This window comes from Macrotis lagotis, chromosome 5 (assembly GCF_037893015.1).
Source record: "Macrotis lagotis isolate mMagLag1 chromosome 5, bilby.v1.9.chrom.fasta, whole genome shotgun sequence".
NCBI classification, from domain to species: Eukaryota; Metazoa; Chordata; class Mammalia; order Peramelemorphia; family Peramelidae; genus Macrotis; species Macrotis lagotis.
The window spans coordinates 12,878,752-12,904,496 of record NC_133662.1 but is presented as its reverse complement, the minus strand read 5'-3'; the positions used below and the strand labels follow the sequence as shown (position 1 = coordinate 12,904,496).

Below are 25,745 nucleotides of genomic sequence, written 5' to 3'. Positions count from 1 at the left end.
CTCCACCCCCAACAATATTAATTTAGACTGAGGTTGCTGGTAACAACTGAACTATTCTGTGCAGAAGCAATGAAGATTCCAAAATGAGAATGGAGGTAGAGTTGGGTAGATTATACAAAGAGGTTAGTTCCTGCCTAAATATTACATTCATATTCTTTATACCTAAAGAATGTTGCTAAAAGCCCAGTATCCTTGTTCACATGTTTCTTTCAGGGGTGCCATTGAACTAGAGTTCTAAAAGTACCTTACCTGTCTGTTCTGAATTGTCTGTTCAGAACTTCTATCTCTAGGGAGTTTATGTATTTTACCCACCTTCATCGACTCTGACCAAGATGGCTTGCAGCAAGGCTTTTCAGGATCCATTGTGACAGGGTCAATCTTCTTTTGGAATAATAACAGACAACAATCCATGATTCTCATAATAAGATGAGGTGGTTTTGCAAGCTTCCTAACTGTGGCAATATCATTTGGCTTGATAGTCTGTATTCGGAGTTTAAAAAGAATGAATACATTAAAACCATTTCAAAGATTCTCTGAAATGATTCTTTTTAATTCCTAGGATTATAAACCTTGAAAGGACCATAAAGTGTATAACCAGGCATTATCTTAGCTATCTGTGGCCCCACTGATACAGTAACATTCTATAGTACCCTTTTTTTAAGTATTTGAACTAACTATGAATCACTAATCATCCTAAATGTTCTGTCAATGGGTCAGGTTAACACTTTATCAAGGAGTTCACCTCGTCAAGAGAATATTATGCCTTTTTTAATAAATATCAAAATACATGCCTCTCTAGAGGGACAACAAATATTCAAGAGAGCCTGGGCATACACACTAGATAATATTGAATAATTCTCTAATCAACTGCCTTTTTTTTTACCTGAAGAACATTTAAGCTAGCCAAGACAATGGAAATTCGATCCAATTTTAAAAGTCTACTGAAGTCTAAGAAATCTTCACTAAGAAGAAATAACTAACTAGTTTAATTCACTGTACTTCTGTCCTTTTCATCAAAGTTTGATTTATGAGCATGAAAAGATCTTTTAAATCTTAGTTTGTAATAAAGAGAATTAAATCAATGAAAATTCATTTCAAGGTAGGCAGTAAATCACAGCAAGAATCCAATTTTGTTTCTTGAATGAGAAAATCTTTTGGTTAACCTCATGATGGGACTATTTCGTTAACTGGAGTTTCTGTTGAAGTTGACACATTTGCTTACATTCAGTGCTGCTTCTGCTTCTTCTAAAGCTGGCTTGGCTGCCTCTAGCTTGGTCTCAGCCTTTACTTTTTCACTATCAATTTCATCTACAATTTTTTGGGCTTTGTCTTTCACCTCCTGAACTTCATTTTTCACTTTGGCTGATGCTTGAGCACTTATAGTGACTTCTGCTAGCACCTGTGAAATTGTGAAATATAAAAACAATGCAAAATAGTGAGAGGGCTATTTACTAGAAGATAGCTAGATCTAAAGAGGGATAATATCCTTAAGAGATAAGCTAGAGAATCTGGCATAGTTTAATGAGATATGGCTAAAGAGGCAAAGAAGAGGACAGACATGGAGGATAATGATAAAAACTCTGAAGGAGAAGCTAGAGAGACAAGAGGAAAATTAAAAGAGGGCATGAAGGTCTGTCTCGTTTGATATTTTTATCAGTGACTTGGATGAAGATATAGAATGCTTAGAAGTCAAGTCTGCAGATGACATGAAACTGGGGTATGTAATGATATCACATTGGACGACAGAATCAGCATGGTTAAGGATCTCAACTAGTTAGAATTAGGGGCTTAAACTAATATGAAGAATTTAAAAGGGGTTACATAAAATCCTGGTTAGACTTTTAAAAAATCAACTATACACACATAAAATATGACAGACCTAATTTATCAGAAGGTCCAGTCCTAAAAACTTAAGACTTTTATTAGGCTAAAACTTAGACATGAAGCAACGATATGATGGCAAACAAATAGCTAATGTTATCTTAGGCTGTATAAACAGAAATGTGGCTTCCAGGATAAGGGAAGATGATAGTGTTAAAATACTTTGCATTTGGTCAGAGCCCACAAGATACATTGTGCTGTATTTGAAATGTTTTAAGAAAGACAATGTCAAAACAAGGCACGTTCCAAAGGGGAAAAACCAATATAGTGAGGGGATATCAACCATGACATAGAATGAATGGCTGAAACTATCGGGTTTTTTTAGCTAAGAGAAAAGAGGAATCAAAATTGACTTTAATTTAATTTGTTTGTTTCTATTTTTTGGTTGCACACCCAATTACTTGATCTGCTTTTTTCTCTGTTTTATTAATGTAAGCAATAAGAGATAGAAATTTTCCCCAAGTCTCACTTTGGCTGCATCCCATAAATTTTGGTATTTTGTCTCATTGTCCTTTTGAAATGACATTATGAAATTATCAATCATTTCTCTGATTTGTTCTTTGACCCACTTGTTTAGGAAAAATATTTAATTTCAATTAATTTTTAATCTTTGTTGTCCATTACTGAATGTAATTTGTATTGCCTTATGATCTGAAAAGGATGTTTATTCTGCTTTTTTTTTGCATTTGGTTGTGAGGCTTTTATGTCCTAATATAGGGCTATCCAAAATGTGGCCTACATGCAAGCCACATTCTGATTTTGTGTGACCCCCTGTGATTTTACTAAATGTTTTAATAAACAAAGCTGAAATATCACAGAGCTCTCACAAAAAAATGGCAAATCTATCTATCTATCTATCTATCTATCTATCTATCTATCTATCTATCTATATTGTCTAATGTTTCAATTTAAAAAAGTAAGGCTAGATAGCCCTGTCCTAATACATGGTCATTTTTTGCCTAGGGCCATGTACTGCTGAGAGTGGCATATTTCTTTTTATTCCCATTCCATTTTCTCCTTCACCTTTTTTCTTATTTGTTTTTGGTAACATTTAGCTAGTTCTGAGAGCATAATGTTGAGGTTTCCCACTAGTTTATTTTTATTATCTATTTCCTTCGAAACTTGTCCAATTTCTCCTTCAAAAATTTAGATGCTATACCATTTGGTGCATATATATTTAGTTTTTAATATGACTTTATTGTATATGGTACCTTTCAGCAAGCTATTTCCTTCTTTATTTCTTTTACTCAGGTCTACTTTTGTTTTTGCTCTAAAAGCATGATTACTTTGCTCCATCCCCTTACCTTTACTCTGTGTATATCTTTCTGCTTTGTGTCTTATGTTTTCTCTTTCTTGTTTCTTTTTTTACCTTTTCATATTTCCTTTGAGTCTTGTATTTTTTGGACTTTTTGCTTGAAAATCCTCAATTTTATTAAATATGCATCCCCACCCCCCCAAAAAGCGATCATATTTAATTTTGCTAAGTAAGTGATGCTTATTCTCCCTAAACTACTTTGTCTTCTAGTATATCATATTCTTTGATGTTGAAGCTGCCACATCCCATGTAATCCTCACTGCAGCTCCATGATATTTGAATTGTCTTTTGTTTGATGCTTTCTGATAGTTTCTTAAATTAGGAGCTCTTAAATTGAGCTATGATGTTCCTGGGAGTTTTTATTTTGGGATCTCTTTCAGGTGGCAATTTATGTTTTCTCTCAGTTTTCATTTTGCTCTCTGGTTCTAATAAATCAGGACAATCTATTTTTTTGGTCAAGGTTTTCTCTCCTGAATCTGTTTTCTAGTTTAGTTGTTTTTCCAATATTTTTTCACATTTCCTTTTTAAAAAAAATTTTGATTTTTTTTATCATAGTTTGAAGTCTCATAGAGCCACTAGTTTGCACATGTTCAATTCTAATTTTTAAGGAATCTTCTTGTAATGTAACTTATAATTTCCTTTCCATTTAGTCAATTCTATTTTTAGGAAGTTATTTTCTTCATTAAATGTTTGTAATATTTTATTTCCCCCAAGTATTAACTCTTTTTTTATGATTCTCTTGTATTATTCTCATTTATTTTCACATTTTTTCTTCTACTTTCCTAATTTGCTTTATAAAATCCTTTGAAAGTTCTTCTAGTAATTCTTTTTCAGCCTGGCACCAAATAACATTTTTCTTTGAGGCTTCACAGGTAGTAATTTTGACACTATTATCCTATTCTAAATTTATGACTTGATCTTCTCTATAACCAAGGTTAACTTTTTTAAAATCAAGCCCCCTTTTTACTAATTTTTTTCTGATTTTTAAAATATTTGGTATTTTTTTGTGGGATTTGGACTCTGGTTTTACACTGTCCCAAGCTTTTTGTGCTAGATGTTGCTGCTGACTTTCACTGCATTTCAGGGCTTAGCTAAATGCTTTCTCAGGTGGGTAGGGCTCTAATTTAAGCCATCCCACAAACCTTGGAGGAAGGAGGGAATATTTATAGTATTAGTAATATATTACCTTTTCTCCTCCCCACCCTCCTTTTCTAAATTCAACCTGTTATTTTATTGGTTTATAGGAGGATCCAAACAAAGAACTTCCTCTATCAATGAGGAGATCAACAACTTTTCTACAACAACTTAGTTCAGATGATGAAGAATCTGTGACTTGACCAAGGTCACATGACATGGGCATCAGAAGTGAAAATTGAAATTGGGTCTTCCTGTCCCCAAGATCTTCCTTCTTTTCACTATGCTCTTACTTCCCCTCATCTACATCTTACAGATATGGAAACTGGGGCTCAAAAAAGGTTAAGTGATTTAACCAAAGTCATACAGATGGTAAATTTTAGGGACAAGACACCATCCTTACCATTTTATTTCTCTTTCAAGTTCTATGATTTCATCTTTCAAAATTTCGGACAATAATGGCACAACATGTTCCGTGGGAAAAAAGAGTGAGAGAGAAAACAAAAGCTAGAATAGGAGGGATTGAGGAGGAAAACTTTGAGAAGAACCTAGGATAGCCTTAGTTTGGGGTGGGGGTCATGGAGACTGTAGGGGGAAAAAAGCTGAAAGATCTAGTGTAGAAAAAAAAATATGACATATTTAAGATTACATACCATGTAAATAAAAATACTTGGAGAACTTCATGACTAAGACTTTACATTAAAACACTATTTTTTAAATGTTTGAATATTTGTAAGCAACATCATAAGTTATCTTTGTTAACTCACTTCATCTGCCTTTACAGAAGCCACTGCTAATTCCTTCTCCTTTACTGCAAGATCCTGTGATAGCTGAGCAACAGATGCACTTGCCTCCATCAGCTTACTTAATCCTTGGAAAATGATAATTATGCAATTTATATACATATTATATATAAATATATACATGTATCTGTATGTCTTTTACATTCTTTTAATATGCAAATAATTAAAGAATTAATGATTTATGAATAAAAAGACCAAAGTGAATGTTTAACAACAGGAAAAGATTATACTTTGAAGAGATGATGAAAAAGGGTAAAACCATCACTTGTACAAAAATATTCCTAGTAGCCCTGTTTGTGGTGGCAAAGAATTGGAAATCAAGTAAATGTCCTTCAATTGGGGAATGACTTAGCAAACTGTGATATATATATATGTCATGGAACACTATTGTTCTATTAGAAACCAAGAGGGATGGGAATTCAGGGAATCCTGGAAGGATTTGCATGAACTGATGCTGAGATGAACAGAACCAGAAAAACACTACACCGTAACAGCAACATGGGGGGAGATGATCAACTTTGATGGACTTGCTTATTCCATCAGTGCAACAATCAGGACAATTTGGGGCTGTCTGCAATGGAGAATACCATCTGTATCCAGAGAAAGAACTATGAAGTTTGAACAAAGACCAAGGGCTATTAACTTTAATTTAGAATAAAAGAACAACTGATATCTTATTGTCTGATCTTGCTATCTCTTATACTTTATGTTTCTTCCTTGAGGATATGATTTCTCTCTCATTACATTCAATTTGGATCAATGTATACCATGGAAACAATGTAAAGACTGTCAAATTGCCTTCTGTGGGGGGGGGGAGTAAGATTAGGGGAAAAATTGTAAAAGTCAAAATAAATAAAATCTTTATCATTAAAAAAAGAAAAGATTATAATAGAAGATCAAAGATACCCTTCTTTTCAGTTAATTGCACCTCCATCCTGTCATTCTTACTCTAGCCTGTTCTCAAGTCAAGATATAGTCTCAGATTATTCAGAAGACACACAGTGAACCAAACCGTTTCACAGAATAATGAATGAAATGCCTTCTGAAAATAGAAATGTACGATCTATGACTTTTTTGGGAGATTTAAAGTCTCAAAATGTCCAATAATTATTTCTTACATTAACCTTGGGTAAATTACAAACATCTTGAAGGGTAAAGAATCTCTCATTTATTTCATTACTCCTTGACTCTCCTCAGTGAATACTCACCAATATAGCTTCACATTGTGGTTGGTTGATGCAATTACTTAATTATAAGTGAGTAGTCTTGGAGGGAGGATTTTTATAATTTAAGTTTTCCAATAACATTATGAAAATGAAAAATTTTTAAAGTAGTAATTATTTTTTTAAAAAATCTGTTCAAGCTGTTTATACTTCTTCTAGATTTTTATCTTTGTATTTTTATGGTTTGTTATTTAAGTGTTACTATGGTTAAAATCATAAAATTTTTAAATATTAACAGATTAGAGTGAGCATTGAAAATAATGCTTGAAAAAATTAATCAAATTTAAATTCCATAAAAATATTAGTTATCACTAAACTCCAGTTTTCCTAACTGTTCTGAGAATAGAAAAAAATATTTGTCTTTACAGGGCCAACTGTGATTTGATGATAAGTATTATTTCTTCCTCTTTCTCATTCTGTGTGACCCCAAGTCCACTCCTTAGTTCTCTTCCTCAGGGGACCTAAGGCCTTCCACTGGTTTTTCTTTTTTCTTTTTTTTTCCCTTGATGACCAGGCTGCTTTCTTTTCTGGTCATGTGCCCCTAGTAGCTTTTATGCTATGTGTCTGCAATTCTTCATAGGTAGCACATTGTATTGATGTCCTTCTACCATTCTTCTTCTTGTCATTGGCTCATCTTCAACTTTAATTCAATTTCATTCAATCAATCAAAGCATTTATTAACACCAACTAAGTGCCTGATTGCTGTGCTAAACACTGGAAATTAAAGAAACAATTAAAAGCTCTTGAGGAAATTACATTCTATCAGACCCAAGTCTGATAGATGAAGGTAATCAACAGCTTTGGAGTGCAGGAAAAATTGAGTGTTAAGAAAATACAAAGTAAGAGATGTACTGGACCCAGAGAAGAGTTCCACTGTTAAATTTTCAGTGTAATTACACCTCAGAAATATTCACAAGTAAAAAATCAGGAGTTAATTTGTTGTTCTATCCATTGCCTGGACTTAAAAAAAAAAAGCATTACTTTCAAAGTGTAAAAGCACACATTCCTTGCTTCTCCCACTCATTTCCCAGAACTCCACTGTATTGCTCTATAAATAATGCTTAGAAGAAGACTCAGGGAATTAAGTCATCACCAGACTAGAGACCTGGTGACTTAAGGATAATAATATAATAACAACTGGCATTATTATACTACTTTGAAGTTCTCAAAGTGCTAACTATCCATTATTTTATTTGAAACTCACAATGCCCAACCCTAAATAAAGAGGTCTTGCACTGCAGGATTAGAAGACAGATGGTCAGTACAAAGTGATAAAGGAAATGGAAAACTGAATGAAGAAGAAAATGGTCAGTTGGTTGTAAAATGGAGCTAATGGTATTACCTACTTCACAGTATTGCTATGAAAAATCAAACAAAATATTGTGTCAAAGCTTTTGCAAGCTTTCAAATAAGATAAACATGCTAATTAATATTAACTCCCCACTGTGCCTTATTAGATGCTTGGGAAACATTTGCTGGGTGCTGAAGGAAAATATTGAACAGATGGCAAAATAACTGGTTAGCAGATTGATTTATTTTCTACCTTGTACTTTTTGTATCATCTGGATAACTACAGCTAGCTTCAAGAAGGTCAGGCATGGAAAAAATGGAAGGAGCTTTATTCCTTGCTACTACCTCTTCCATTTAATAGTTTATATCAGAGAATAACCTGGATTATTGTGCTAGACTAGGAGAGAATGAGTTTAACTGTATATATATATATATATATATATATATATATATATATATATATATACAGATATTTGTAATCAGAGGATTACTGAACAGTTATTTCTGTTCATTCAACTTTCCAGAAATACTGATAGTCATTATGTTGGTGTTTTTCTATACAAATAAAATTCTTATTTTTGACCAACAAACAATAATATGAAGGTTTGCCATCTCTCTTTGCCATAAATGTTCACCATCAAAATAATAATAATCATAATGAACATTTATATAGTGCCTACTATATGACAGACCCCTATGCTAAGCACATTACAAACTATCTCATTTGATCCTCATAAGAACTGAGTACTATTATTCCCATTTTTACAGGTGAGGAAACAAGAGGCCAGTGAAGTTAAGTGACTTGCCTAGTGTCACTCAGCTAGTGAATATCAGAGACCAAATTTGAACTCAGATTTTCTTGATTTCCAGTCCTAGTGCTCTACCCCAAGATATTGTAGGTGTGGAAATCAGGTATAGGATGGTGAATTAATGTTATTTTCTTTTAAGTCTTTTAATTAATGATATATCATTTGTTATCAATAGTCCATGTTTTTTTCTTCTACCTGTTCCTAATTATTATCCTTCTCACTTAAAGACATCTTAAGAAGTGATCCATCGACACTATTACACTGTTGGTGGAGCTGTGAACTCATCTAACCCTTCTTGAGACTTATTTGGAACTATGCCCAAAGGACAACAAAAATGTGCATACCCTTTGACCAAGCAATACCACTACTGGGTCCATACCTTGAAGAGATGATGAAAAAGGGTAAAAACATTACTTGTACAAAAATATTTATAGCAGCCCTGTTTGTGGTGGCAAAGAATTGGAAATCAAGTGAATGTCCTTCAATTGGGGAATGGCTTAGCAAACTCTGGTTTATGTATGTCATGGAACACTATTGTTCTATTAGAAACCAGGAGGGACAGGATTTCAGGGAAGCCTGGAGGGATTTGCATGAATGGATGCTGAGTGAGATGAGCAGAACCAGAAAAACGCTGTACACCCTAACAGCAACATGGAAGTGATGTTCAACCTTGAAGGACTTGCTCATTCCATCAGTGCAACAATTGGGAACAATTGGGGCCATCTGCAAAGGAGAGTGTCATCTGTATCCAGATAAGGAGCTGTGGAGTTTGAACAAAGTTCAAGGACTATTCCCTTTAATTTAGAAAAAAAACCAGATATCTTTTTGGCTGATCTTGTTACCTCTTAGACTTCTCTTCTTTAAGGATATGATTTCTCTTTCATCACATCCAATTTGTATCAAACTACAACATGGAAACAAAGTAAAGACTGACAGATTGCTTTCTGTGGGGGGGGGAGTAAGATTGGGGGAAAAATTGTAAAACTCAAATTTTTAATAAAAATTAATTAAAAAAAGAAGTGATCCATCAACATCCTCCAAATTTTACTCTAAATTAAAACCTAAATTAAACCTTTCCCTAGTATTTTTTTCTTAGGCATGAAACTTCTGAAAAGACATTTGTTTATTACCAGATAAATCATGAAAATTATAACTGATACTCTTAGGCATAATGGTATCTGATATCTCTTCAGGGGGAGTGAGGTAATGGGGAGAATGCTGAAGTGTAATTACCTAAGATAGTCACTTAAAAGAGCTTTAAGTTAAGGGGGTCTAATCCTTATTTGAAATTTGTGAATATGAGAAGCATCTAAAACTAAAGACAAGGCTACATTTCTTAAATATAATTTATGATAAGCAATCTCAAATGACTAACCCTTTCTAAAGGCATTTTGCCATTATGCTTTAATTTTTTATTTACTTTTTGTTGATAACTTTTCATCTGCTTCTGTGTCTGGACCAAAGTTTAGGTGTGGTGTTTGGAGATGCTTTTGTTGACCATATTAAAAGCTAATTCTTTGCCCACTACTAAAATGCACAAATTAAGATGCAACTTCAAATATGATATAAAGCATTTTAAAAATTTGATTGAATAGCTTTTGTAACTAGTCAACATTTGTCTATTTCATTCAAAATGGCTTCTCCCTTCTGATCTTGAATGCTGCCATTCAACTTTGAATGGGAATAAAACTGGTTCAGCAGAACCAGTAGAACAACTTATATATAATACTTCTGAGTCATGCATTCCACTCTGTGAAAAGTAGAATGCCAAAGGACATTCTGTATTTATTTAAAGAGTTTCCAAAGCCAAAGAATTTATAAAACTTGAAAAAATATATATATATGTACATATGTATATATATTTTTCAAGTTTTATAAATGTGTGTATATGTGTGTGTAAGTAGATATGTAAGTGTATAATTATTGATAGGACCCATTTTCAAGCCTTTCTAGTGCATAGAGACTGCCAGACCTTTCACTCCATTAACTTACCTTCTCAAGAACCTAGGTGTACTTTGATACCACTGTTAGTATAGAAAATAGAAACATGGGCAGTGAGGTGGTACAGTGGACAGAGAGCTGAGCTTGGAGTCAGGAACACCTCAATTCAAATATGATCTTAGACACTTCCTAGCTGTGTAACCCAAGGTAAGTCACTAAACCCTATTTACCTCAGTTTCTCATCTCATCTGAATAACTGAATAATAACAAAAATGAAAGTATTACTCACTCTAAATCAATTTAACTCAATAAAATTTATTAAGTGCCTCCTTTGTGAAGAGGATACAAAAAGAAGCCAAAGATAGTCCCTGTCTTTGAGGAGCCTTCAACTGAATGGGGAGACAACATGCAGACAAATGTATTCAAAGCAAGCTATTCATTGTTGTTGTTCAGTCATTTCAATTGTATCCAACTCTTTGTGACCTCATCTGGGGTTTTCTTGGCAGAGATTATGAAGTGGTTTACCCTTTCCTTCTCCAATTCATGTTACAGATGAACTGAGGCAAACAGGATTTGTCAAAGATCACAAAGCTAAGTGTCTGAGTCTGGATTTAAACTTAATATTTCTGACTCCAGGCCCAGTACCCTTTCCATTGTGCCACCTGACAGCCCCAAAACAAAAATATACAAAACAAGCTGTATGCAGGAGAACTTAGAGCGAAGGCACTGGAATTAAGAAGGTTTTGGGAAGATTTCCTATAGAATATGGAATTTTAGCTGGGACTTAAAGGAAGGTCAGTAGAAGAGGAAGTGTCTTTCAGGCAAGGGAGACAGCCAAAGAGCATGGCCAGAATCCAGAGATGGTGAGTCTTTCTTGTGAAGCATCTTAGAGGTTCATGTCCCTGGTGCAAAAAGTAAGGTAGAGTAAGGTATAAGAGGACTGAAAAGGAAGGGGACTAGGTCATAAAGGACTTTGAATGCCCAATAGCACATTTTATACTTACTCCCAAGGTAACAGGAAACCACTGGAGTGTATCAAGTGAGTGTAGGTGACCAGATCAAACTTGCATTTCAGAAACATTTGCTTTGGTGGTTGGATGGAGAATGGATTGGAATGAGGAGACACAGGCAGACCCAGCAGCAGGTTATTATAGTAATTGAAGTATGAGGTAATGAGGAACTGCACTAGAGAGGTGGACATGCTTGAGGAGCTGTTGCAAAAAAGAAACCAGCAGCCTTGGCAACAGATTGAATATGGAAGTGGTAAGAGATAGGAATCCAGGATGATACCTAAGGTTGGGAACTTGGAGGATGGTGTTGCACTTTATAGTAAGATATCTATACTCAAAATCCAATTTGAGATATCTAAAGGGCAGCTGGGAGATGTCATTGGAGGATCGTAAAGAGATTGGGACAGAAAAGGCAGATTTGAAAATTATCCAATGATAGTTTGGGAACTGATGGGATCAAGTGAAAGAAGATGAGTCAGGACAGAACCCTGGGAAACATAAACTCCTAAGTGATCATTATCTAACTAAAACTATCAACTACCTAAACTTTCTGTATATTCTCATAAATGATATGACTTCAGAGACAGGGTTCTTACATTTATGCCACATGAAGTCCATAGACCCCCTCTAAGAACAGTGTTTTCAAATGTATAAAATACATAGAATTACAAAGCAAATTAATCATATTGTAACATAGCTATCAAACTATTTTTTAAAAACTAAGTTCATAGACTGTAACAGGTATCAGTTTTCTCAACTGTAAAATGGAGATTGTTGAGTCCCTTTACAGATTTACATAACCTTTCCCCAGGCAAGAATGTTGAAGGGGCAGGAGACAGGAGAGACCAGAGACAAGTATTCCCTGTACACCAAGATCTCCTAGATCTCCAAGTACTACATTTGTTTATCAAAATACAAGTGCTTAAATATCCTCCCAGTCCCTGGTCCACTCCCACTCCCTTAGCACTCTTCAGTCAACCAGTAAAATAGTGCTACTGTACTCAAGGATACCAGGTGATGAAAATTTACAGTACTCCCACACACAACAGTCCCTAACAGGGGATAATAAAAGCACTTGCCTCCCAGATTTCTTATGAGTAACAAATGAAGAAATATTTGTAAAATTCTTTGAAAAAAATCTAGTGCATGATAGATGCTTAATGTTTTCTTTCATTTCCTCCCCTTCCTTTCCTTTCTCTCTGAGGTTTAAAGTCCTGCTCTAGACAATAGTTATCATTTATTATTAGGTCCCTATCACCCAATATTCCTATAATCTGCGAGGACCATTGAGACCAGCACATGACTTGGGTTCTCTCTCTAGAGTATATTTTGGTCTGATAAGTCAGAATCTCAAATGACTATCAAGAGCTAGGCCTGGTGAGGGAGTCTGGGAAATCTGTGACAAGTAAAGGAATAAGTACCTGGTACAAATAGTTGATCAGAAAAGTCTGAAGTTGAGGCTGAAAAATTTGAGTCGAGGATGAAGACAGGGCTGATCCCATTACTGGGAATGGGCCACATAGGAGGACAGAGACAGGAATTTATTGTCAGAACAGGAAGTTGAGGACCAAAAAGTAATAGAGGTGGGGGAGACAGAAATTTTGTGATAAACTGAGAAGGTAGAGAGGCAACACCCAGAATTCTTCCAAGAAGGGTCAGCTGCAGCTATAGAGTCTTGCTAAACAAAGGCCATTTTTAATGGATAGCAAGTCTCTGAGAGAACTTCTTCTCTTGGTCTTTAAGAGCACTGGTATCTCTGGAAAGAGGGTGAATATGGAAAAGTTGGTTTATTTTCTTTAACTCCAAAGTCTTGTAGTTCCCATGGAGGAGGCATAGAGCCAGATTGAAAGATACAGGCACCTGGTCAAAGTTTTGTTAATGAATCCCCAAGATTGACATTGTTTCATTTTTTTCATCCCAATCTTCATCATTAGAGTTTTTCTAATGGTTCAGAACAATTAATCTTTAATTTACTATAAGTTCATTTGATGGTTTTCCTAAGGCAAGCATTCCTCTTTTTTCAGTTTAATTGTTTTTAATTTTATTTTTTCTCAGTTAGATAAAAACAATTTTTAAATTTTGAGTTCCAAATTTCAACGTGCCCTTCCTTCTCTCCCCACCTTGTAAAGGTCAGCAATTTGATATAGATTATACATGTGCAGTCATACAAAGTTTATTTTGATATCAGTCATTATGAAAGAAAATATCAACAAGACCAAAGAAGAAAAATAAAGGAAGTTTTTTAAAAGGAAAAAAAAAGTAAGTTTTGATAAGCATTTATATTTCACCAGTTCTTTTTCTAGAGATAGCATTTTTCTGTTGAAGATATTATTTTCCTCAGAACATTTTTATGTCTCCTTCAACTGTGGACTCCTTTGTTCAAGATTTTCTTGTATGTCTCATTTCTTTTCCTAATTTTTCCTTGGTTGATTTTTAAAAGTTTGAGCTCTTCCAGTATTTTTTTTAATCTGAAATCAATTTGTATTTTTCTGTGAGTCTACGCATATAGCAGTTTTGACTTTGCTATCTTCTGAGTTTGTTTGATCTTCCCTGTCATCATAGTAAATGTCTTTGGTTAGGTTCTTTTTTGTTGTTTGTTTCCTAATTTTTCCTGTTTATTTCTTAACTTTTAATTTCTCGAGTAAAGGGGGTACTGCCCCAAGCTTGAGGTCTTATTTTAGAGATATTTGTGTTAATTATAGTGGGTAGAGCATTGGGCCTAGTGTCAGGGATATTGGCATTCAAATCTAGCCCCAGACATTGATGGGTCTATAAATTTTCACTTCTTTCAATGTGATATGATCTAAGGATAGATGTGTTTGCTACTCTCCTGACTTGTGCTCTCTGGTCTGGGAACCATCACAAGCACTTTTTTCCTACCTTGGAATTGTGACCAGGGTCCCACTCCCCTGTCCTGCAAGCTCTATTTTCTGCCATGGGAATATGACCTAGAGCTGAGTATAGGAAAAATTGTATCCAATTGAGTTTTTTTTGTTTTTTTTTTTTAGGTTTTTGCAAGGCAAATGGGACTAAATGGCTTGCCCAAGGCCACAGCTAGGTAATTATTAAGTCTCTGAGACCAGATTTGAACCCAGGTACTCCTGACCCCAAGGCCTGGGCTTTATCTACTATGGCACCTAGCTGCCCCCCAATGGAGTTTTGCACCCAGTACCAGCAAAGGGACTCCTGTTATCTCCTTCTGACCAGTTATTCAATTGGCTCTGGAAACTGCCTCTGATTCATTATCTCCAAGATCTGCTGTTTGTTGGCATATGGCCTGCATTGCTGCAGTCTGTATTGACTATACTCTTCTCTCACCCTGGTACAACAGACCTTTCCTGCCAATCATAAGAATTAGCCTGGGCTGAAAAATTGTTTCACCTTGTCCTTTTGTGCATTCTGTTGCTCCAGAATTCATTTTGAGATGTTATTTAAAGTTGTTTGAAGGAGAATTTAGGAGAGTTCAGATGAGTACCTTCCTCTTCTCTACCATCTTGACTCCACACCTCCCCAACCCTTTCCAGAATATTTAAATTTCAATTGTTTCCATTTGCTTGAATTTTGGTTAGTAAACTGCTAACAAAAATTACAAATGAATGGAAAGAACACTGCCTTGGAAGTAAAAGGACATAGTTTCAAATCCTGCCTCTATCATTTCTTACTTGTATTATCTTGGACAAGTCACTTCACTTTCCTGAGCCTCAGTTTTTTCATCTGTAAAATCAGGAATTGGACCAGATGGCCTCTGAGAATTCTTATAGCTGTAAGTCTAGGATCCCACTTTGATGAACATTTTGTGAATTACAAGACTGGTGCTTAAGCATTCTTTGCCCCCAAATCATAGTGAACTAGATAGATCCATGCTTATATCATGCATGACCTCTGAGAATAAGAAAAAGGGCTTAGAAGTTGAGCTTTCTTGCTGCTCTGTTTTAAATGATAGCCAAGAGTTTCCTTGTAAATAAAGAACACATATTAAGAGCATTCCTCTAATCAACACATTTTGAATTTGGATCCCATCCTGATGCACTAGGGATTTTTCCAGCCACCACTTCAAAGAGCATGGACTGTTCCATAGTTTAATCTTCTTACCTATGTTCATTCGTTCAGCTTGATCATTAATGTACTTCAATTTTTCTGCATAGATATTCTTATAGCCATTTACAAAGGAGAGATAAGATTTGGGAGTCACATGTGCTCTTCGCCTATACCTATAAAGTAAAATATATAAAATTATATTTATGTCTTATTACTTAAGCATAAACTTTCCATACATTTTTGACATATCATTGTCATTACTATTTATTTTATTCTATCATTATTCCATTATTATACCATGAGAGTAAAGAGCTATTAAATACCAAAACTGATGATCTTATCTCCCTGAACAATTTATTATTATTTCTTGTTTTCAGGTTTTTTTTTTCATTTGTGGCAGATTATTTGGGCTGCTGACCCTGAGTAATCCTTTTGATCAGTAAGTCCTCATAATATGATTGAAGGTCCCTGAAGTCAAAATTATCTTCATAATAACATAAAGACATACTTATTTCTAATTTTGTAAACATCTGTAGATATAAGAAACATAAAGAAAAACCTTTCAGGGATAATTTTGTTAATTTTTAAAGTCTAAAGGGGTAAAGACTCCAAAATGTTTGAGAACCCCTACTTTATGTTATTAAAACATCAATGTGCCCTTCTCCCTGAATCTCTGTATAGCTGTGTAGCTTATCACTGATCATTGCATGCTTCTGCTCTGCTCATATAAGAGCATCCATAGCAGAAAGAGGCTTAAGTCTCCTGAGATCACATATTTCACTAGCACTGAATTACAACAAATATCAATGACCTAGACAGACAAGGAGAAGCTATCACTAAATCCATGGTGAAATAAATGTTTTCTTTTCCACATAAAAAGGATGCCACTTATTTAGTAGCATAAGGATATACTTTTTGAGTAGTTTCTCAAGTAGAAGAGAGTTTTGTGCTAGGTAAACCCAAGCTCTCTCAGAGTTCTAAAGAGATAAAGCCACTTCCAGCTTATGAGGTCTTTAATAATAGTAAAATAATGAGGATGCATTAGAAAAAAGGGTACCACTACCACCAAAAGGAAATAATTACATTTTAAAAATATTAATGGATGGTTTTCTAAATTTTTTGTTAAAAATGAGACAAAAATTATGCTTTAGTTAATGTCAGAGTTTCTATTAAGATGTATTATATTGAACACCATTAAGACCTTCTTGTTCCATTGCTGAAAAGCTAACATAGTTTATTTTGGGGTTTTTTTGTGGGACAGGTTTGCAAAGCATTTTTAAAATACTATTTTCTTCTGGAGAGCAATTAGGAACTATACCCATAGGGTGATAAAAATTTGCATATCCTTTGATTCAGCAATACCATTCTTGGGTCTGTATCTTGAAGAAACATGAAAAGGGGTAAAAATCCCACATGTACAAAAATATTCATAGTAGCTTTATTCATAGTGGCAAACAATTGAAAATTGTGGGGATGCCTATCAATTGGTGAATGGCTGAACAATTTGGGTACGTCTGTCTGGGCTATTTGCAGCCTCTCTATAGGTTTACTGAATTCTTTAGTAAACAAAGTAGAGCTACTGCAGAACTCTCTAAAATGGCAAATCAAAATATATTTTGTATCGCTTCAATAAAAAAACTTTTAAAATATTGGACAGCCCTGATGTATGTGATGGAACATTATTGTTCTACAAGAAATTATGAGGGACAAGACTTTAGAAAAGTTAGGGAAGACTTGCATGAACTGATGCTGAGTGAAATGAGCAGAACCAGAAAAACATTGTACAACTAACAACAACATGGAGCAAGGATCAACCATGATGGACTTGTTCATTTCAGCAGTAAAATGACAATTTTAAAAGAATTGTGAAAGGGAAAAACACCATCCATATCCAAAAGAGAAATTTATTACCTTCAATTCTTTTTTTTTTTGGTTTTTGCAAGGCATTGGGGTTAAGTGGCTTGCCCAAGGCCACACAGCTAGGTAATTATTAAGTGTCTAAGACTGGATTTGAACTCAGTTGTTACTGACTCCAGGGCCAGTGCTTTATCTACTGTGGCACCTAGCTGCCCCTACTTTAAATTTTTTAAAAGTTGTTTGATGTATTATGTAATTTTGTTATTGCTAATGTTTTCTTTCTACCATTTGGATCTGATTATTTTCTTACAACACATTTAATTTTGATCTATGTTTAGCATGGTTACAAAATGTAAAGTCTATATCAGGTTGCTTTCTATTGGGGAAGAGGGGAGGGAAGGAAGGGAAGGAGAAAAATTGTATAACTCAAAACCTTGCAAAAAAAGATTGGTAAAACTACCATTGTATGTAGTTGGAAATAAAATATTTATTAACAAAACAAAATAAAATACTATTTCCCCAATCACATGTCAAGACAATTTTTAGCATTCATTTTTAAAAGATTTGAGTTCTAGATTTTTCTCCTGATTTCCTCCCCTATTCTGAAAATGTTAGGTAATGTGATAAAAGTTATGCATGTACTTCCAAATAAAACATGCTCCCATATCAGTCACAGTTGTAAAATAAGAAACTGGTCAAAATGGAAAAAAACATGCAAAAGAATAAAATAAGAGAAAAAAATTAAGCTTCAATCTATATTCAGAGTCCATTTCTTTATCTGGATATGGATAGCATTCTTCTTATTGAATCTTTTGAATTTGTCTGTGTTGCTGAGAAGAACTGGGTTTAGATCACTGTGTTGCTGAGAACTGGGTTAATTATAATTGATCATCATACAATGTTGCAAATATTGTGAACAATGTTTTCCTGGTTCTGCTCATTTCAATTTGTATCAGTTCATAAAAGTCCCAGTTTTCTCTGAAACCAATCTGTTCATCATGTCTTATTGCATAATAGTATTCCATTGTATTTATATTTATGTGTTCAGCCACTCTCCAATTGATGAGTATCCCCTCAATTTCCATTATTGTGCCACCATAAAATGCATTGCTATAAATATCTTTGCACATGTAGGTCTTTTTCACTTTTTTATGATTTCTTGGGGATAGAGACCTAGTAGGTATTGTTGGATCAAAGTTTGATTGCCCTTTAGGCATAGTTCCAAATTGTTCTCCAGAAAAGCTGGATCATTTCAGTTCATAACTCCACCAACAGTGCATTTATGTCCCAATTTTCTCACATCCTCTTCAACATTTATCATTTTCCTTTTCTATCATATTAGACAATGTGATAGGTGTGAAGTGGTACCTCAGAGTTGTTTTAATTTGCATTTCTTTAATCAAACATCATTTAACCCTCTTCTTTATATATCTAAAGATAGCTCTAATTACTTCATCTGAAAATTGCCTGTTCATATCTTTTGGCCATTTATCAATTCAGAAATAACTTGTATTCTTATCAATTTGATTCTCTATAGATTTGAGAAATGAGGCCCTTACCACACTTGTTTTGAATATTGTTTCCTAGCTTTTTGCTTTCCTTCTAATCTTGGTTGCACTTGTTCTTTTTTGTATAAAAAGGTTTTTAACATAATCAAAATTATCTAGCTTACAGCCTATAATACTCTCTATCTCTTGTTTGGTCATAAATTTTGCCTTTCTCCATAGATCTAACAGGAAAACTATTCCTCACTCTTCTAATTTGCTTTTAGAATTTTGTCTAAATCATGTAACCATTCTGACCTTATCTTGGTAAAGGGTGAGAAATGTTGGTCTTATGCCTAATTTTTTGTCCTATTGTTTTCTAGTTTTCCCCAGAAGTTTTTGTTGAGTTTTTATTCCTGACTTTGGAGTCTTTGGGTTTATCAAACACTAGGTTACCATGGTCATTGACTTCTGTGTTTTGTATATCTAACCTAATTCACTGATCTTCCACTTTATTTCTTAGTCAGTACCAGATAGTTCTGATGATTACTCCTTTTTAATGAGCTCTAGTATTGCTAGACTAGCTTCCCTGAATTTTGTTTTCCCTTAATTCCCTTAATATTCTTGACCTTTTAGTCTTTCAGATGAATTTTTCTGTGTTTTCTAGCTCTATAAAATAATTTTTGGTAGTTTGATTGGTATGACAATGAATAAGTAAATGAGTTTATAAGGGAAATTGGGCTATGATTTTTCTTTCTTTGTTTTAACTCTTCTTGGTTTAGGTATCATCCCCACATATGAATCATAAGAGTTTGGTAAAACTCCTTCTTCGCTTATTTTTTCCAAATTGTTTTACATAGTATTATATAGTATAGAGTACCTATACAGCATTATATAGTAATTAATTGTTCTTTAAAAATTTGGTAGAATTCACTCATAAACCATCTGGCCTTGGAGATTTTTTTTTCCTAGGGAGTTCATTACTGGCTTGTTCCATTTCTTTTTCTAATAGATCTACTTCCTTATCTGTTAATCTGGGTAATTGTAAATATTATTCTATTTCACTCTGATTGTCAGATTTCCTGGCATATAACTGGGCAAATTAATTTTAATTTCTTTTTAATTGGTGATGATTTTATATTTTTCATTTTGGATATGGGATAGTTGATTTGCATTTTTAAAAAATCAAATTAATCAATGGCTTATCTAATTTTTTCCTCATAAAACCAACTCCTTTATTTATTGGTTCATTAGTTTTTTTTTTAATTTACCTTTCAGTCTTATTAATCTCACCTTTAATTTCCAGAAGTTCCAATTTGGTGCCCAAGTAAGGGTTTTTAATTTCTTTTCCTAGTTTATTTTTTTATTTGCATTTCCAATTCATTGATCTAGAGTTTTTTTTCCATTTTTTTGATATAAGAATTAAGAGAAATTAATTTCAAGTACTGATTTGGCTGCATCCCTTAAATTTTGGTATGTTGTTTCATTGTTTTTATTCTCTTTAATGAAATTATTGTTTCTAAGATTTTTTTACTTATGCTTTAGATTATTTGCTTTAATCCATATTTCCCCTATGCTTTGTTGAATGTAATTTTTTTTTTAGTTTTTGCAAGGCAATGGGGTTAAGTGACTTGCCCAAGGTCACACAGCTAGGTAATTATTAAGTGTCTAAGGCCGGATTTGAACTCAGGTACTCCTGACTCCAGGGCTGGTGCTCTATCCACTACGTCACCTAGCCACCCCATGTAACTTTAATGCAATATGTTTCAAAAATACATTCAATATTCCTGCCTTTCTACATTTAATTTTGAGATTTTTATACTCTATTACATGGTCAATTTTTGTGTATGTGCCATGTGGTGCTGAGAAAAAAAAGAATCCTTTATGATCCCATTCAGTTTTCTCAAAGATCTGTTACACCCCAGGTCTTTCCTCTGTATCAAAAGGATACAATGATTTATCCAATGGGATGACAAATCTCTCTATATATGGAGTTTTTGAAGGGTAGGATAGATTTTTTTTTTTAATTTAAGTATGGCCTGGATATTTTGCTGGTTAGATAAAATGAGAAAACACACAAAAAGTACCAAAGAGTTTTATAAACTTTAAGGCAGCTTTAATTAGTGACTTGGACTAGATAACTTCTGGGTGGCAATTTTAGCTTTTGAATCAGGACTCACATTTGTTAGTCTTATATATAATACCATGTTCTGAATGAGTTATATTTTGTAAAAAACTGAGAAATGCATCTTTAGTATTCTCAAGCTATCTCAAAAATTTAGGCAACTGGTGTTTCACTTCATTAAGTATGTGACATGAAATAATTACTTTATTAAAGAGTGAAAACAAAATTAAAATTTCCACCAAGCATAAAACAATGTGAAAAAGAATGAAATTCTTAGAGCAAAATAAATAATATTTTAAAAAATCAAACATGATAAATTTTCTAATTTTCAAAATAAATTTAAGTAAATAAAATGATTCATGTTACTTGGGAGTCAACATAGTCACTTTTCAAAAATGTGTTTATCTCACCTTGTTAAATCTGCTGTCACTAGCAAATCAAAGAGAAAATTTCAATGTAGCCAGGCATTAGTATTCAATCAATGAGAAGCATAATTTATGGAATGAATATTCTATTATTAAATAGACTATTCCTTTTAAGTGGCAATGTATTTTTTCATAATTCTGTTAATCATCATATTTGCATAAATGTTACCTTTGGAAATAATTTTCACAGCCTTCTGAAACCATATCATGAAAAAGGCCCATTGTTTCCACAACATGTTTTTTAGTTTCTTGAGAGCAGACAATATTATACTCCAAAAGGAAATAGGAGGCTACTGCAACTAAAGCCTCCCTAGGCCAGCGACTAAACCAGTCCATAGTGCAACCTGAAATAAGGCCAGGAAATTTCAAAGAACGTGCACGAAATTTCTCACCAACCTATCAATAAAAATTGTAACAATAAAGAAATATTAGAATTTAATAAGATTGTGTTATTATAACATCTAGTCCTGTATCAATATGATTGGCTTCCAAAGAAGTAATTATAACCTTAGGCTGCTTTAGTAATTTATTATCTAAATAAAATTGAGAATAGTCCTACTACAATTTCTTAGACCATTTATCTGGAATCCTGTTTATATTCTGGGCATTGCATTTTTTTTGCAAGGCAATGGGGTTAAGTGGCTTGCCCAAGGCCACACAGCTAGGTAATTATTAAGTGTCTGAGGACAGATTTGAACTCAGGTATTTGACTCCAGGGCCAGTGCTCTATCCGCTGTGCCACTTAGATGCCCCTGGGCATTGCATTTTAAGAGGAATATTGACATACTAGTAAATCTTCTGAGGAGGGTGAGTAGGTTGCTGGATGGTCTAGATAGCATTGTATAATAAAGGATTGAATTGGTTTTATTTTTCCTGAAAAAAGAGAAAAGTTAACTAAATTATAACTATCTTCAAATATTTTAAGGATTTTCCTGTGGCAGAAATTTAAAGAATCTAAATCTAAGATTCAGTGTGGTTTATTGGATAGAGAACTGGCTTTGTGGTCCAGGAGATCTAGGTCTAAGTCCTTTCTCTGTTACATAGCAGTGATGGAACTTCAAGTTCTTTAATCTGTTCTTTAACCGTCCAAGGCAATTTTCTTTTCTTTTTTTTTTTTTAGGGTTTTTTTTTTTTTTTTGCAAAGCAAAAGGGGTTAAGTGGCTTGCCCAAGACCACACAGCTAGGTGATTATTAAGTGCCTGAGGCCGCATTTGAACTCAGGTCCTCCTGACTTCAGGGCTGTTGCTCTATCCACTGACCACCTAGCCTCCCCTCAAGGCAATTTTCTAAGAATCCAAGATGCTCACACTTTATTGGTTTGAATTGGTAGAGGGAGTTTCTTTCTTTGAGAGGTACCCTACACCAAAGAAATCACAGATTCTTTCCCTGTTCCTGCCTTTGTAATTCTATGGAAAAAAAATGTCCTATTAAAATCATCCATAGTATATATTGCTATGCTATGTTTTATTATCAAATTTTTTATGGAGTAAGATCTGGACTCATCAGAATATCTGTGTGAAAGAACTGCTATTGTAAAAACTCTCTACACTGATCAACCTTTTTCAACAAATATTTATTAAGTATCTTCTATATTCCAGTCACTGTACAAGGTGCTGGAATACAGTGAGAAAAATGAAAAAGTCCCTTTCCTCAATGATCTATTAAATCAATAAAACATGAATGCAGACAAGAGAATATGAGTATACAAAGTAAATGTAATTTCTTTAGGAAAAGACTATCAGTTGAGGAAATCAGGAAAGGTCTCTTGGAGGAGATGATAGATGAACTGAGTCTCAAAAGGAGTAATTTTAAGGAGGAAAAACATAAGGAGAAAGGATGGGAGGATATCCTGTACAAAGACCAAGAGGCAGGAGAAGGAATGTGGTATAGAGGAAACAGCAAATAGAACAGCTTGGCTGCAACACAGAAGCAAGAGGGAGAGGAATACAAAATAAAAAAAAAGCTATGATGGAGTTTAATTATCAAACAAAGGAATTTATCTTTGTGTCCTCTAAGCAATTAGGAACACCTTTTCTTGAGCAAGGCAATAACATGGCCATACTTGTGCTTTGGGACTATCACTTTGGCAGCTGTTTGAAGGAGGGACTGGAGAGGGCAGAATGAAGGCAGATGAATTAGGGGACTCCTGGGTGATAAGAGCCTGAACTAGTGTGGCTGTATAATGAGAGTTGAGAAGTAAATTGATATTGAAGAGGTGAAGATGCAACAACTGATTGGATGTGGTAGATGAGAAAAAGTTTATGAACCTGGATTACCAGAAGAATGATGGTACCAATTAGAAATACAATATACAGAAAGTAATGATCACAGTAGCCTAGTATCTGATAAACCCAAAGATCCTAGCTATTGGGACAAAATCTTTTGGGAAAACTGGAAATAAGTCAGCAGAAACTAGGCATAGATCAGTATCTCACACTGTATACTAAAATAATCTGAAAATGGATATATGAGTTAAGACATAAAGGACCATATCCTAAGGAAATTAAAGGAAGCATTCATGACTAAACAAGAGGATCACTAAAGTCAAATGGATAATTTTGATTACATTAAAGTTAAAAAGATTTTGTGCAAACAAAACCAATGTATCCCAAATCAGAAGTAAAGTAGAAAAATGAAGGAAGGAGGGTTTTCATATAGTAAGTTTTTCTGATAAAGGATTCATTTCTCAGATATGTAGAGAATTGAGCCAAATTTATAATAAATAAGGGTCATTTCCCAATTCACAGTAACATAATCTATACTTTATAGTATTGAAGACTGTGGACACTTACTGGACATTTAAGTGAATTATCCTTGAACACATAATTAAAAATCACCTGAGTTTTCTGATTCTAAGCCTGGTCATTTTATCTAATATTCCAGTTTCCTCTCTTCATCAATTTACTGCATTATAAATTTAGGAGACAAGATTTTGGTAAGAATAAAAAAGGAATTTAATGTTTGTTTCCCTTACCTCAAGTTTAAAAATGTACAATTAATGAGTTATCCTACTAGAGATTATTATTTTTATATTTACACATATGGATTGATAAGTATATACATATTATATGAATGTATATTCATATATGTAACTTGCAAACATGCAGATGCAGAAAAGAAAAACTCACTGGAGAAAAGCAGAGAACAACATGCAAATTCCTCCGTGATCTTGATATGAAATATTCATAAAGATTATCAAAGGTAGGAGGATGTCGAGGTATTTCCCTTCTCATCACTGATATTAGTCCTTGAGTAATCTCATCCAACTCATCCCGAGCAAATAAATTAGAGATCTTTGAGGAAGTGAAAAGGAAATATAATAAGCAATCAAATTCTTTTATTTTTCCCCCCTGGATAGTATTCATCTCTGGAATCTTTCTTTCCATTTTGCTCCACAATTTTGTACTTGGTCTATGGGTCATCTTCAATTTATATTACATAAGTTCCTACTAAGGGCTTCAAAGACTTTCTTTCTCAACAGTTAATTAAAATGTCTATGTGACTCTTCCAAGCCTTAAAATGAAGTATGGTCTGATAATTAAGGACCTATGGCTTCTAATTAAGGAAGGTATTCACTCCATTCCTTAACCCCCACCTTTTAGCAAGGGTCTTCTGTACAGTGGTTTTATTGTGGAAAACTTTGAAAAAAATATATTTTCTAACTCTGTGCCCAAGTTAAAAACAAATATTTAGAATTTAGTTCTAAAAATGTTGCCATTTTACAAATGTGGATCTGGTATTCTTGCATTTTTTATTCTCAAATATAGCTTATTTTAGCATGGGATAACAGATACTGATAATATTTGATTTTAGTATAGAAAGAGTCAAAATGAGTAAAGAATCATTTTAGGAGATAGGTTCAAGGGTCATCTGAGAAATGGATCCAAAAGGATAGGATACTGGGTAAAGAAACAGCATATAGAACCCTGCACTTGGGCAGCAGCAAGTTCACATCAATAAGTTTGGGTGGCAAAAAATACAGATTTTTAGGATCATGTCTCTAAAAGCCTGTTTTCCTTTTCAAATATTATTTTTAAATAGATTTACTACTTCAAGATTCTACCTCTCCTGAAGATAGCAAGTTGTTAAGATACTCCAGAAATGCCTCATCTTTTATTTCATTGTCAGTAAAGATAAAAGTAATTCCTTTTCCTTCTGCTCCAGCAACTTGGTACAATGATTTCAAGTCATCTGTCAGATTGGTCACATTATAGGATCTAAAAGGAAAAACAGTAAGAAATTTAAAATCAATTACAAATATAAGCATGACACACATGCATAACACAAACCTATTAAGAAATAAGGCTTACTCTAACCCTCCTCAATAAGTTTAAAAATATTTTTAAGGGCCTACTACATGTATCAAAAGATAGTGGAAGTTAGGGGAAAAAAATCTTTGTCAGAAATGGA

The 25,745-nt window shown here is 33.9% G+C and overlaps 1 protein-coding gene and 1 long non-coding RNA gene across 2 annotated transcripts in view; one reads left to right on the top strand and one right to left on the bottom strand.

Moving 5' to 3' along the window:
- LOC141523566 (dynein axonemal heavy chain 8) overlaps positions 1-25,745 on the bottom strand; it is a 412,522-nt gene that overhangs the window by 118,574 nt on the left and 268,203 nt on the right. Inside the window, exons 63-69 of the mRNA XM_074236848.1 lie at positions 25,399-25,552; positions 24,464-24,628; positions 21,505-21,731; positions 15,499-15,617; positions 5,098-5,201; positions 1,223-1,399; positions 313-480 (exon numbers count right to left, since the gene is read on the bottom strand). Of these exons, the coding sequence (XP_074092949.1) occupies positions 313-480; positions 1,223-1,399; positions 5,098-5,201; positions 15,499-15,617; positions 21,505-21,731; positions 24,464-24,628; positions 25,399-25,552 (1,114 nt within the window). The remainder of the gene's footprint in view (positions 1-312; positions 481-1,222; positions 1,400-5,097; positions 5,202-15,498; positions 15,618-21,504; positions 21,732-24,463; positions 24,629-25,398; positions 25,553-25,745) is intronic.
- Positions 10,956-25,514, top strand: LOC141523567 (uncharacterized). Its single transcript, XR_012478511.1, has 3 exons — positions 10,956-11,259; positions 24,443-24,536; positions 25,377-25,514. It is a non-coding gene; the product is annotated as an uncharacterized LOC141523567 (long non-coding RNA).